The sequence below is a fragment of the Myotis davidii genome, unplaced genomic scaffold, assembly GCF_000327345.1.
Source record: "Myotis davidii unplaced genomic scaffold, ASM32734v1 scaffold1307, whole genome shotgun sequence".
NCBI lineage: Eukaryota > Metazoa > Chordata > Mammalia > Chiroptera > Vespertilionidae > Myotis > Myotis davidii.
Window position 1 is genome coordinate 489,079 of NW_006298623.1, and position 14,759 is coordinate 503,837.

Genomic DNA, 14,759 nt, shown 5'->3' on the forward strand with positions numbered 1-14,759 from the left:
GGGGGCTATCGATCGGGGCAGCAGCCACTGCTTGCACTGGCTGATGTTGCCAGCCCCAATTGCTCCACACCATCAGCGGGTGTGAGCAGAGCCAGCACTGTCAGTGCATGGAAGCAGTGGTGGTGGTGGGAGCGGGGCTGCCAGAAGACTGGGGACCAGGGGCTGCTGAAGGAGGGGATGGGCGGGAGTGCGGAGAAGAGGCTGAGACACACCCCTGTGCCCACCGCAGCCTCCTGGCAGTGGCAGGATGGTGGAGCAAGTTAGTGGTGGGTCACAGGTTGCTATCATCTGGGCAAGCCTCTAGTAGTTACTGAAAATTCTTTGCTCCCATGTGCCGTGGTCCAACCTGGCACTCATACTTGCTGCCGGTGCCGGCGCCATTCCCACCCGCTGCTGGCACTGGAGCCGCTGCTCACACCTGCTGAAGGCACCTGGCACCGGTCCAGATTGGTTGGTGCTGTCAATGCGTGCAAGTGGTGGCTGCAGGCCCCGATTGCCCCTGAGGGCTTCTCCACCTCCCCCTACTCCTGGGGGGCTATCGATCGGGGCAGCAGCCACTGCTTGCACTGGCTGATGTTGCCAGCCCCAATTGCTCCATGCCATCAGCGGGTGCGAGCAGAGCCAGCACTGTCAGTGCATGGAAGCAGTGGTGGTGGTGGGAGCGGGGCTGCCAGAAGACTGGGGACCAGGGGCTGCTGAAGGAGGGGGTGGGCGGGAGTGCGGAGAAGGGGCCGAGACACACCCCTGTGCCCACCGCAGCCTCACAGCCCACAGTTCCTTTCAAGGTGCACAAATTCATGCACTGGGCCCCTAGTTAAAATATAAATGCTAAATATTTTACAAAGTTAAACTGCTATGTAGATGGAAGTTACTTGTTTATTTACCTTACGTACATGTATTAAATGATCACTTTTGCCCATATACATAATCATAAAAACATGTACAGAGAAGAATTTGACATAACTCAAATGTATGTTAGACTCTTCAACCTGAGGAAATTTGACTATTAATGTTTATAGGATCCCATATTACATTTAGACAAAGAAAGATGATTATTTTAGCTGCTATCCAATCGCAGAATAATGTCTAAAATTAGATATCTGGTGTGTTACTCATAATAAACACTAGAAAATACCCTAGTATTTTTTTAGACTATATCTTGTTGCTCTTGATTCTTAAGTAGTATACATCAAAAAGGGAAAGAAGTGTTTCTTAAACATAACTAGTCACTCACATGCTCCTTCCTACTATTATTTATATACACGTATTTATAGATTAACTTTTCTCTCTTTAGCATTTACTAAATTTTGCTACCAAAGAGGCTTTATTTTGACTTAGACTAACGGAATTTATTATAGTTGGTGTTATGGGCTGAACTGTATCCCCTCTTTGTATGTTGACTCTCTAATCCCTGGCACCTTATAATGTGACCTCATTTGGAAATAGGGCCATTGCAGATGTAATTAGTTAGGTTGATATCAGACTGGAATAGAGCAGGCCCTTAGTCTATTGTGACTGGAATCTTTATAAGAAAGGAGAATGCCACAGGAAGAGGGATGACCACGTGATGACAGGCATCTATAAGCAGAACAACAGCAAAGATGATGGGTCACCACCAGAAGCTGAGAAGCAATGAAGGACTGTACAGAGTTTCAGAAAGAGCATGGCCCGGTAACCACCTTGATGTTAGCCCTCTAATCTCCAGAACTGTGAGAGAATAAGTTTTGTTGCTTTAAGCCATCTTGTTTGTGGTAATTTGTTACAAGAGCTCAAGCAAACATATCTGATTAAATTGTTTCAGTTTTACCTAAATCTTCATTAGTTTGAAACCATAATGCATCCATTCAGATATAAAAGAACCACAGCACTGAATAATAAAATATAAAATTGTCAGTCTACTCAAAAGTATTTACTGAGCCTGTGTAGGGCATCAGAACAGAGGTTGGAGAGAGAAATTCAGATTTTAGAGACATGATAATAAAGGACAAATAAAAAAGAGAAGAACATTGAAAATAAAACTCAGATAAACATTCTTTAAGAGCAGAAAGAAAAAGGGGGAAGATAGGGAGCAGGAAAGTTTAACAGAGAGAGAAAAATAAATAGAATAGTGCCACAAAGGTTAAAAAAATATTTTCAAGAAAAGCAGAATGGTTAATAATATTTGGATAAAGAGCCCAGAGTTAGGATGAGAAAATAGGCTATGTCTTACTCCAGGACATTATAAAAGGTAGAAGGAGAGATGATTAGCAAAGACAGACACATTTTGAGGTAAAGGGTAGAGTGGTGAGTTTGTACGATGATCTGCTTTCTTTAAAAAACAGGAAGTTGAGACATATGTTGCTTGTAAGAGAATTCACATAAAGTAGTGCATGTAGATAGAATAATGGTAAAATTTTGATGTGGTGTGGGTAAGTCTTATAAATGTGGAGTCCCAAGTTCCAGCCTTGGTGAGGCCAGAAGTGACTGCTTTCTGGGTTTTGCTAAACAAAATCAGTAGCTGAGCAGCAGCAGTGGTTTTTTAGTGGATTCAGGATTGAGACTGGTTGGGGAGAGAATTGAGAGCGATAAAGACCTGAGGACAAAAACACTAAAAATGGTTGATGAGAGAATGGTTGAAATAACTAGGTGGATCTTGATTAAGTGGAAAAGAAGAGAAAAGCCAAGAGGTTTAAGAGACCAAGTGGCAGGAAGAAGGGCACACAGACCACACAAGCCTTGATGAGTTTGAAGGGAAAAAAAAATTATATATATATCCCTAATATGCAAATAGACCTAACGGCAAAACAACCGAACAACCAAATAACCAAACAACCAGTTGCTATGAAGTGCATTGACCACCAGGGGGCACATGCGGAACATGGTGAGCATCGGCTTCAGGCGGCAGAGCACAGAACACAGTGGGCGTTGGCCACAGTGGGATGGTAGAGCAGGTGAGCAGGGGCGCCAGACCAAGGCGGGGTGCTGGTCACTGTCATTGGGGTGAGCCTCTGCTGGTTACTGAAAATTCTTTGCTCTGGCACAGCACCATCCTGCCCAGCACTCACACCTGCTGCCGGCACTGGCTCCGCTTGCGTCTGCTGCCAGTGCCAGAGCCACCGCTCGCACCCGCTGCCAGCACCCAGCACCGGCCCCGAATGCTCGGCACTGTCAGCAGGTGCAAGCGGCGGCTGCTGGCTCCAATCGCCCCTGAGGGCCTCTCCACCTCCCCATGCTCCTGAGGGGTGATTGGGGGCAGCAGCCACTGCTCGCACCAGCTGACAGCACCAGCCCCAATCACTCCACGCCATCAGTGGGGGCTGGCGCCATCAGTGCATTGAAGCAATGGCAACAGGAGCAGGGCTGCCAGTAGACAGGGGACCCGGGGACCTCAGTGAGAGGGGCCGAGTGGGGGCGGAAGGGATGGGCCGAGACCTGCCCCTGTGCCCACTGCAGCCTCTCTGCCCACAGTTCTTTTCAAGGTGCACGAATTTGTGCACTGGGCCCCTAGTTAGAATTAAAAGGACAGAATATAATCTATTAGGCGTCTGTTTCTTTAAAAATTCAGATAGAGTATAAATTGATTTATTTGGACATATCTTATCTCTGAGATCTCTCCTTTCTCCTAGAAGTATAATATTAAGACACTAGAGGCCCAGTGCATAAAATTCATGCACTGGTAGGGTCCCTAGCAGCCGCCAACTGCCAGCTGGGTACTCCCTCCCTTCCCCTGGCCGCCCGCCACTGCTGGGGCCTCCCTCCCTTCCCCTGGCTGGCCCCTCCCCTTGGTTGAACTCCGGATGGTCGAGGGGGCAATTTGCATACTATGCATTTATTATATAGGATTATTGCTTACTGAGCATGCCTTTGCAATTTCCATTTTGTACTGATTATGTAAAACTGACCTAGGAGTCTATGTATAATTCAATGACTGTTAGAGCATTGTCTGTCAAAGGTGATTTAGCATGTCTTTTAATTATATAGTATCCTAAGTGTTTAGGCATTTTATTTTTCTTAAACATAATAGAAGATAAATATTTTAAATTATAATCATAGAAAATGAGAAAAATAACTTTGTATAATAAAAAATAATAATTTCTTTTAATCCTAGCATTCTAGTTTGAAGAGTTACATTTCTTCATACGTTTGAGAGAATAGTGGGGCACTTAACTCAGTCCTCATGGCAAAGCAATGCTGGCAATGTGCAGACCTACCTTTGTATCCATAACATGGAGTAATACTTCCACTTGCATCCTCCTTTTCACTTCTGTCTGTAATCTTTCCAAGCATTTATTATTGCTGAGCCGATGGACTGAATTCAAATTCCTTCATAAGTGAAAACACAAGAACCAGAATAACAAAATATTACCAACCTAGGGAGGCTTATTTCCACTTCCTCTTCTTGCATCTCAGAGAACCATTTCAAGATTAGATCAGCAGTAATTTGTTTTTCCATGTCTTCTATGTTCACCTCTTCTGCAGGAAGTATAATGATTAAACTGAACTCATCACCTTTATAAGGTAATTCCAAAACCTGGTACTTCATGGAGGATTCCGAAAAATAACCTGCAATAGAGAAAATAAAATGTGAAATATACTTGGCAATCCCCAAAGCCATGATTTAGAGGGTCATTCCCCGCATTACCATATTTTGTTCTCAAAAGAGCCTTCATCATTGGAATTTTGACTGTTGCACCATCTTTCTTAGTGAAATTCATCAGTTCTGTGCCCTCTTTTCTGAATTTTTGTTTCCAATCCCCCTTGAAATAAATAGCGTTCACCAGGATAAGCCGAGTCAAAGGGCCAAATTCTTCCCCTGAAAACATGCCTTTAATTTTTCCTGTAAAGGGAGTGGAAGAAGAGGCAGGAAGAAATACGCAATAACTTAGTGGAAATGCTTTAATCAAATTAAAACAAATATTTATTTTGCAGATCACTTGTGAACTGCTTCTTACCTAAACATAGCAATTTTGGAGGTAAAGAGGGGCACTATTACATATTTTACTTAGAAATAGCTAAAAACAGGATTTCTCTGGGAAACAGGAAATACAGATCATCTTAGGCAAATTTGAACTGACCTAGTAATGAACTCTCTTTAGCAAGATTATTTCTATAAATGGCTTTGCAGACAAAAAGAACAAAAACTCAGTATCCCTTCCTGCGTAGCCACTGGTATTTTCAAAATTTATTTCAAGGTCCTCCACTAGGTCAATCAGGATTACTAAGTTAATGGTACACTCAACCTTCTACTCTTGCAGCTACAGTCACTGACTATTGGAAGAGACAAGTATGGAGCTGCCGGAATGATTTTCTTTCTAAAAAAACAGAAATGAATATTTTAAAGTTATGAGACAAAAGCATGATTGGGTGCCATGGAGCTGCCTAGGGATGTGGACACAGCTCACCATACCCATCTCATGTTTTCAACAATGGTTCCCTAAATGAGGCTTCCCATAAAGAAGATAGTAGCATCTTACACTATCACAATTTTTATAGCAGAATAAATAAGCAAAGAAACAGACTGTTGTACATTGAGGACCAGGTGTATGCTTGTCGCTACACATACAATAATCCTGAAATTTTAATAACATCCTCATTTTAAATGAGACATAGCTTAGAACCTGTTAAAACTTGAACTCAGATGTATAACTTTAAACTTGTGTTCTTTCTATTGTGCCATGTCGTAGACCCTTTGGAATTTTTGCTAGCTTGTGTTTAATTTAAAGTTAAGATGACCATGTTTATAATAGGACTACCAACATTTATTATTAAACATTAACACATCCAATGAAAGATGTATTAGTTATTTATAGTGTATGTGGGGGTGGAAGCATTTAGGATTGACAGATCTAATATCTGGCCAAAGATATTATTCCTGTTGTCATACTTTAAAAATCTATACTTAACAAAAATTATGATTAAAATTATTCCATTAAGAATTCCACAAATAGGTGTCTTTTTTAAAAAAAGTATCTGTGTACTTTTCAAAGCAGCTCACAATTTCTCTCTCGGTTTTACAACAGAGTATCAATTTGAATAGCAGGGAAGAGAAATAGGAGATTTACCCCTCTGGGCCAGTTTAGTAGGAAAATATTCAACCTTTGTTTACTTTAAGATATTAAAACCCATGAATACAATGTCAAATAATGATTTTATGAAAATGGGAAACTTTACCATCTGTTTTGCTTTCTACCCAGGTATTTATTGTCTCTGCACAAGCCTTTGCATTCTGAAAGTCCACCAGTTTTATGGCACTCTGAAAAAATTTCTCGTTGCCATGGAGATACTGTTCTTTCACAGTGAATCCTTCTTGAAGGTAGAGGGCATTGGCAAGATTAAATGTAAATTCTTGTTTTTTCTTTGAGATGGCAGAGAAAAATGACTTCAGTGCAGAAAATTCTTCTCCTAAAAAATAATTACAATGTATACTGACATATTGAAAACATAAAAACAACAGCTTTTCAGCTTTGCTTCTAAGCAATCTGATTCATATAACTACTTTTATGCACCCTTAGGTATAACTAATAATCCTTTCTAATTTAGTATAAATATTTTAAGCATTTCTCTCCTAGAATATGCCTTTCCTAGAGAAATCAGATCTTAATAGTAAAAAAAACATAATGTCTGTGTAAAATTAAAATTTGTGTAAAACCAGAATACACATTTAAATAGTCTGAAGGAAACGCTTTATAGTTAAATTTAGCTTATTTTTAGTTGTTGGAAATTTATATTTAGAACTTCATTTTTTACATGATATATGATATTTATAAAAGGATAATGCTAATGGATGCTGATGGGGGATATGACAATGATTAGAATTCTCTTCAATGTTACTTTTATTTCAGCTTAAGAATTACTCCCTTATGAACAACTGTACCTGTCCCAAGATTTGAAATTTACTAGGCAACCCATATAATCATCTCTAGAGTTGCATAATGATCAAAATTGCCTATTCTTCAGGTTCATGAATCTGTATAATTTGATTTTCTACATGAACAATAAAAACCTTTAACCATCCCAACTATAACTACTAACCAAATGAGTCCATCAAAATCAGCTAAGACTCACCACTGGCCTATTATTTATTTATCATTGGATCATCCTGACCACAGTGTTGTCAGGAAGGTGTATGTGCCTATGAGAGTATTCTGTGATTTTTGCTCAGTGACTTCCTATTCATTACCAAAGGGTCCCAATATTTTTCATTCCCTTCTGCCTTCATCCTGAAACTCCATCATGTAGTCTGGGAACTGTATTTCAAACCAAAGGCTTATTCAGGGCCTCTGTTATATTTTCAGTTAAATACTGAAAATACCACTTTTATAGTGTTAAAGTTGGATATATATAATTCGTTTCTATTGAAGCAACATAGATAGTTTACCATTGTAAGAATGCCCATTGACTAAAGAGATTTAAAAATTATTACTGAGAGGAACTTCTCAGTGTCTACTGGACATAGGCATGTGTGTGTATGTTTGTGTGTGTATGTTTGTGTGTGTATGTTTGTGTGTGTGTTTGTATGTGTGTATGTTTGTGTGTGTGTATTTTTGTGTGTGTGTATGTGTGTGTGTGTGTGTGTGCATGTAAACCATTTATCAGCTCATAGGGCATCTTTGTGTGAATAGGAACAGATGCCTTTCCTGCGGGGCTATAACCCCATGGCCTCTCATCTTGTCCAGCCGAGTGGAGGCTCCATTTCAGTCCCTACTTGCCTCTCTTTGCTCCTCTCTTGTGTAGCTACAGCTTACACCACCACACAGGGGGCTCTGGAAAGTATATTACATTATATTTCAAACTATAATTCCCCATTTATGAACACACACATGAAAGATTTTACATATGAAAACTTCATCTGAAGAATTTGGGTAATTCTCTACAACCCTGGAATGCCTTACATAAAGAAGGGGAAAAAGTTCATCTATTTTCCCTGCTTATGCAGTGATTTCAGATGCAATCATTTCTTGTTATTTGAAGCCAAGAAAAATGGCTCAATAGCCAGGAGGCTACAGAAAAGACTTCCTGAGTGAAGGCATGAGAGCTTCTCTAAAAGAATTAAGGTCAAAAATAAAGTGGCAAAATTTGAAACCAGTCTTCAGGAACTTGTTCTTCATCTTTAAAGGAATGGGGGTAGAGGTGGCGGGGGGAGGAGAAGGGAAGAAAAAAATACTTCCAGCTCATTTGTCAGAGCAACTAGATTTATGTCATGTACTTAAGGTCCAAGACTGTGTGACAAACAGTCAGTTGCCCTTTGATAAATCACTGGACTCAGAAGTCAATAAAAATCTGTCACCAAGTAGTACAAGTTTGGAGGAGAATATAAAGTTATCTGCAGTACAAATTTGACTTAATTTACAGTTTAATAACCTCTTTCAGCATAGAGAAAAAAAGAATACATATTCATGGCTCCTAATAAGCTATGAAAACAAGTTTAATTTCCTAAAATAGAGCCACAGAAAACCTACAAGCCATAGGGTGAATATGACGTTTAGTTTGATTGTACCAGACCTCCAGAAAATGTTCTAAACTTTAGTACATGTTTACTTCTCTTGCTATGAAGGGCCCAAAGGCCAATTGTGAATGCAATGTGACAGATCCAAAGATGAAAACAAAGAGGGTTATGGGATTGTAGATTATTTTAGCCAAAAGGGCCATATAAATCATCTCATCCAAAGTCCTATTTTTCTAGGGAGGAATCTAAAATCCACAGAGATATAGAAACTTGAGAGGTGCCAAGTCCCAAGGTCATTTGATTGCAGAGCTGAGTCAGGAATTCATGCCTACTGTCTGGTTCCATAACGCTCTTGTAATAAAGAAGCACCTTCATATTAGTCTTTGATTAGTAAGCAAAATTATTACAGGCAGAGAAAACTGCAGCATTATCAGTGGTTCAGTAAAATGGGGAAGGTAAATTCCGGGCAGATGTCTTGGCAATGGGGGAAAGGAGAACCGAGGACACTGAGAGCCCCCGTGGGGGTGGATGCCCATCTGTAGAATAAGTGGGGTGTTCATGTGAAACAGATTGCAGCATAAAAAGTGAACTATAGACTGATTCAACAGAGTGCGCCTTTTGATAATCACTGGGAGTGAAAGGCAGGGCCAGGGCTAAGGTGAGTGGATGAGACACTTTCCTTGAGAATAAAATTGAAGGAGATGCCAACAAACTCAATAATTAAGATAAATAATACCTGATTGTAATGTATAGCTTAGAAATTAGTATTGATTTAAATAAATTCATGATGAGCAAAATAATAAAAACTGTAAATAAAGACAGGATCATTATTAGTGATATTTCTTTCTGCCTTGGGTTCCAATATGGCTGTTCCAGGAACTACCTTCCTACGTGTCACACTCTTCCCCTATCCTTAGTGCCATTTTGTTCTTCTTTCTCTACACCCCATTGACATTATATATATTATTGATTTCAGAGAGGAAGGAAGAGAGAGAGAGAGATAGATCCATGATGAGAGAGAATCATGGATTGGCTACCTCCTGCAAGTTCCCTACTGGGGATCAAGCCCACAACCTGAGGCATGTGCCCTTGACCGGAATCAAACCTTTCAGTCCACAGGCTGACGCTCTGTCCACTGAGCAAAACCGGCTAGGGCCCCCATAAACATTTTATCCACCTTCTTGCACTCTCACTGCTTTTTCCTTAATTCTGTCTCTTTTTTCTTTACTCTTTTTTATTTTTCAAACCTTTACCCTTTGGGCTGATCTTCCTTTTCTTTTTGCAGCTTTCTTCCATCAGTGCCCCCCTCTCTCCCTGAACAAAGCATAACCGAAAACAAGCTTGTTACATCTTATTATATGTGTTAAAATGTTAATGCTTAATTGTCCATCAATATTCTTCCAAAAAATACAGGAATTTTTATTATTGTTCTTATGATCTATAACCTCCCTGAATCATTTCCAGAATTAATTCTGGGCAAGTTACTTAACATTCCTTTGCCTTAGTGTGCATCAGTGTTATGTCTACCTCTCAAAATAATTGTGAAAATTAAATGAGACCATATAGATCAAGCATATAAAACAGTGACAGCTAATATATATGCATATATGTGTTTGACAGTGCCATCATTATTACTATAATTATTATCACATTCACAATCCTGAGTTGTTAGAACATCTGTGTTTCTCTGTAAGATTAAACCCATTTAAAATAATTTAGATTTTTGGAGGCTCTAATTTAGTAGTTCCTCATGGAATCAACTTTACATATCTTCATAAATGTTCTATTAACCTTCCAAAGCAGTATCATGTGATTCAAATGTTTCTGGGACTGTGTAGTGGGATTTGCTGAAATTAATATAGACAGCCAAGGCTAAATCTGAAACGTAGTGGCTTCCTTTTACATTATTCACAAAGGGAAACTCTTGCAATTAACTTGACTCTCACCAACTTTTTCACATAAAATTTCCTTTGTTTAAAATGATGTAGATAAAACCTTGTAAAGAAGAAAAACAAATTCCTCAATAGAACTGTTCTGTGCTAAGGCAATATACTGAAATTAGTTGTGCTGAATAAAGTCCCAAATCAAAGGCCTGCGTGTTTCCTCTAATGTTCATGACATATTATCTGAACAGAGATGTAAAAGTTTAAAATTAGAATTATTACAGAAATTGAAAGTACAAGGTAGCCAGGGAAATGGGGTGCCAGCACTAAATGTTAGGTACACTAATGCAGATAAACCTTTGGGAGAATCCAAAACAACAACCACACACATGTACAAAGGCCTCTGAAAGGTGTTTTTGTGTGTATGTGTGTGTTCTTTTCCCAACTTTTCTTTAAAAACTATTAACTAAAGAAACTTTTAAAATGTATACATTAATGCTTTTTCTTGGTCTCATTTAAGTGCAAAGGTTAAATTTTACTTAGAAAACTAATTTTAAAAAGCTAATGAGATAGACATAAACACAAAGATTTCTGGGTGAGGATGCTCATCGAAGCATTTTTATAGGAGAAGTATTGGAAATAACCTAATGAAGAAGGGTTGAGTAAGTAATGATATGTCTTTAAGAGGCAATAAAAGGCAATAATAAAAAATTATATTCTGAAGCAGTTGTACGCTATGAGAAAATGATCACAACATAGTAAGCGATAATGGAAGAGTATTTATGTGTACACTAGAGGCCCAGTGCATGAATTCGTGCATGGATAGGGTTCCTCAGCCTAATCAGTGATCGGGAGCAATTGGGGCCGACCAGAGATGTCTTGCCCAGTCCCAATCAGGGCCCATTGGGGCTGGTTGGCTGGGGGGAGGGACCGAAGGAGGTTGGCTGGCTGCAGGAGGTTGGCTGGCTGTGGGAGGTTGGCTGTTGGAGCGCACTGACCACCAGGGTACAGCTCCTGCATTGAGTGTCTGCCCCCTGGTGGTCAGTGCATGTCATAGCTCCCATCTGGTCATAATGGTCGCTTAGGCTTTTATATATATAGATATACATGTATGGGTAGATATATGAGTATACACAAACACACATATACACAAAACTTATTCTCAGTTAATTAAAGCTATCTAAAATGGGGCAGAATAAAATAATCAGATATACTAGTAATCACAATTTTATATCTGTATAGAATTAATTTCTTAATAAATTATTTTTGTAATGTTTTTATTAGGAAACAATTATAAATGAATGGGTATTGTTTACATCATAATTGCCCATTTTATTATAAATTTATACTTTTTGAAACATTTTTTATTTGTTAAAGTTATATGACCATGAACTTCTCTCTAATATTATAAAAATAAATTGGGCCAGATTTCATCTAGTACAAATAATCATATGTAAAAATCTTACCAGTTGAGGTTTCCTGAACTTTTAAAGTTTGTCTTATCTGCTGGTATGCTTTTCCTTTTGCTCCCAGTTGTACCATTCCAAGAATCAAAGTTGTTCCAAGTGGGGAAAATACAACGTTGTCCTTTTGAGATGAACAAACAGCTTGATAAAGATCCACTGCAAATTCAGTATTTCTCTGAGCCAAGGGTTTTGAGGCTTGACTTCCAGAAAAAGTCAATAGGAGACTCCACACGATCTTAAACATTTTGACCTCTGTGCATTAATTCAAACTTATTAGCTTTCAAAGTCATCAGAGTTTATCATCTCACACTCAAAGAAACTTCCTACCTATTAGAATTTTCTGTCTTGTTAGGACAAATTACCCCAAAAGCATTTTACTAAGTATCATCTATTAAGAAGAATAGGCCATGTGCTAATGGTATTTTTTAATATGCCTTTGAGAACCAGTTCAACATATATAGCAGTTTCTTAAAATCAAAAGAAGAATTATGATTCTGGGGGAGTATCAATATAGTAGTATAGTAGTACTATTTTTAAATGGATATATGATACACTTTTTCTATATATTCCCATTGTTTTACATAGAATACTTGTAACTCTGACATCAAGGGAACCTTCTGTCCAGACTACTCTATAGATCAAAAACAGAAATGGAATAAAAAAATGAACACACTCCCGTGTGGTTTTAGACCTATAATATTAAAAAGTTAATGTGTTCTAAATCAATTAAATAATCTGGCTAACTTTTTACAAGAGTAAAAGTTATGGAATTTGTAGAGCTAAATACCCCAAAACCCACATGTAATTTTCCAAAGGGAGAAAAGAAAACTCTGAAAACTATAAACAAAATTATGACCAAATATAAATGGTACATCAATAGAAAAAAAGAGCAATATTTTTTTTAAAAAAATCAAAGAACAATTTGACAAATAACAAATGTAAGAAAGCTGCAATTGAAAACTATAACCGAGTCACAACAACACTAATGACACCTTATTAAAGTGCTCTCCACTAAAATTGCAGAAAATTCAACCCTGGGTACATCTAGAGCAGAGTGAGTTCTTGCAATTTTACCAGAGACTTAGAGGAAAACTGACTCTGAAGGTCTCATAAATTTTACTAACATTATTTTATTCCCTACAAATAATACATTTGAGTAGCCCGTAATAATTCCTAGTCAAATAGATTACTAGGAAGTAATTTTTATTGAGGGTAAAGATAAAAACCTTTGGAATACTGTGTTGTTAAATGTAAATAATTGAATAACTATATTTCTAGAGTGTTTTATAGACCATTAGGGAGGTCACCATGACCCACAGTGAGTTAAAAGTCATTAAGATCACTGTTATATATAAAGATTACCAATAGTCAAATATTCTCCAAAACTAAGCTGCAGAGTCATTATTCAGATATTTCAAATTATTTTCTAAATTATATAGATAAACTCTACATGCTTAGGTATAGAATTGACAAAGAAAAAAGAGTTCTAAGTTCAATCCAAAGAATTGTTAAGAAAAGAATGTTTTGTTAAACTAAAAATATACATACATATATCCCATCAAGCAAATGCTTTATCGAGGAGTAGATTAGTACCTAAGGTTGTTAGTAGTAGTGCAACAATAGTAAAAGCTAACACAAAATAAATTTCTGCATATCATTTTCTAATATATTCACTATCTCAGAAGGTTTCTGTCCAAAATATTAGTTTGTAGATATGCAGTCACAATGTTATCAGTACTTTTAAGTCACCAAGTGGTAATCCATTGGGCACATCTTTATGTTCTTGATTTGTTTTAGAATGATAAACACTATTATGAAGGATGTATTTTTACCCTTATAGTTAAATCAGGAAGTTATCCTCTCATTGTTATTAATAATCTTAATAACTAAAATATACATTCTTTGAGCATCAATTTCTCATAGAAAATTTCTAGGTACTTAGTAAATTATAAGCTCACACAAAATGCTGATTTTAAAAATTGACTTACCTCAGTGGCTTTTGGATCATATCTCATTAGAAATCACAAAGTACTAACGAACTAAACAAACTGACAAATAGTCCTATAAGAATGCAATATTCAAATTTATAGTGACATGTTTTAAGGAGAATAAAAGTAATGCATTAACTTGACAAACTTAAATAATATCTACTAAAGTGAATTGAAATATTAGTCTTACCCTATTAAACACTCACAATTAATATTATTGCATATATACTTCATTCAAGAGCTATTTAATGTTAAGGTACTTACTCAAAATTTGCTTCTGATCATTCATGGTTATGTTATGTCTGGTGAGAAACACTAGTACATGGGACACCTGACCGGTCAAGGCCAACTCTATTTATCTTGAATGTTCCTAGATTAATTCCTCTAAAACCAAAGCAGGTGTTCACCACATTTGAATGAAAGGCCTGATATGATCAGGTTAATGATCAATGATGAAATATGCAAGAGCTAAGAGAGAAAGCAATACTAGAATTTTAAAAGATCATGAAGTTTATATGATTACTTCACTTCTTTTATAATAAGTAGAAGCAGAATTTGGAAAAATGTGCCAGGGCCTGTAAATTTGCTAGTAATTAGCTCTTTTTGCTTCTCATAGGAATCCTACATCAGAACACCAATGTATTCTATCATAAATATTTCCGAATACCTATGACAAAAAGCATAAAGCTGAATCAAGTCCAGAATGCAGAGAGACAAATTACTGCTGCATTTAGAGCTCTCAACAATTCATCAAATTATACAATAGAGGAATTTCCTATGGATAGAAGGCCCATTTGAATCCTTAGGGAAAAATTTGGATATTAAAGAAATATAATCTTTATGTTGAACAAAAAGACCAGATTAAGATTATAGATTTACCAAATTACATCAAGCTATTACTATTAAACATAAGTAATTTGATAGTTAACATTGGTGTTATATTTACCAGTATGTGCTCTTAACATTTTACATGATTTTTTCTACAAACAGTTCATTA

At 37.4% G+C, this 14,759-nt stretch overlaps 1 protein-coding gene across 1 annotated transcript in view; it reads right to left on the reverse strand.

Annotated features, from left to right (window-relative positions):
• The window catches only part of SERPINI2 (serpin peptidase inhibitor, clade I (pancpin), member 2), a 38,917-nt gene extending 25,063 nt beyond the window's left edge, over positions 1-13,854 (reverse strand). Inside the window, exons 1-5 of the mRNA XM_006774180.2 lie at positions 13,759-13,854; positions 11,775-12,024; positions 6,151-6,381; positions 4,622-4,816; positions 4,350-4,542 (exon numbers count right to left, since the gene is read on the reverse strand). Of these exons, the coding sequence (XP_006774243.1) occupies positions 4,350-4,542; positions 4,622-4,816; positions 6,151-6,381; positions 11,775-12,018 (863 nt within the window). The 5' untranslated portion in view covers positions 12,019-12,024; positions 13,759-13,854. The remainder of the gene's footprint in view (positions 1-4,349; positions 4,543-4,621; positions 4,817-6,150; positions 6,382-11,774; positions 12,025-13,758) is intronic.
• Positions 13,855-14,759: the final 905 nt, after the last annotated feature.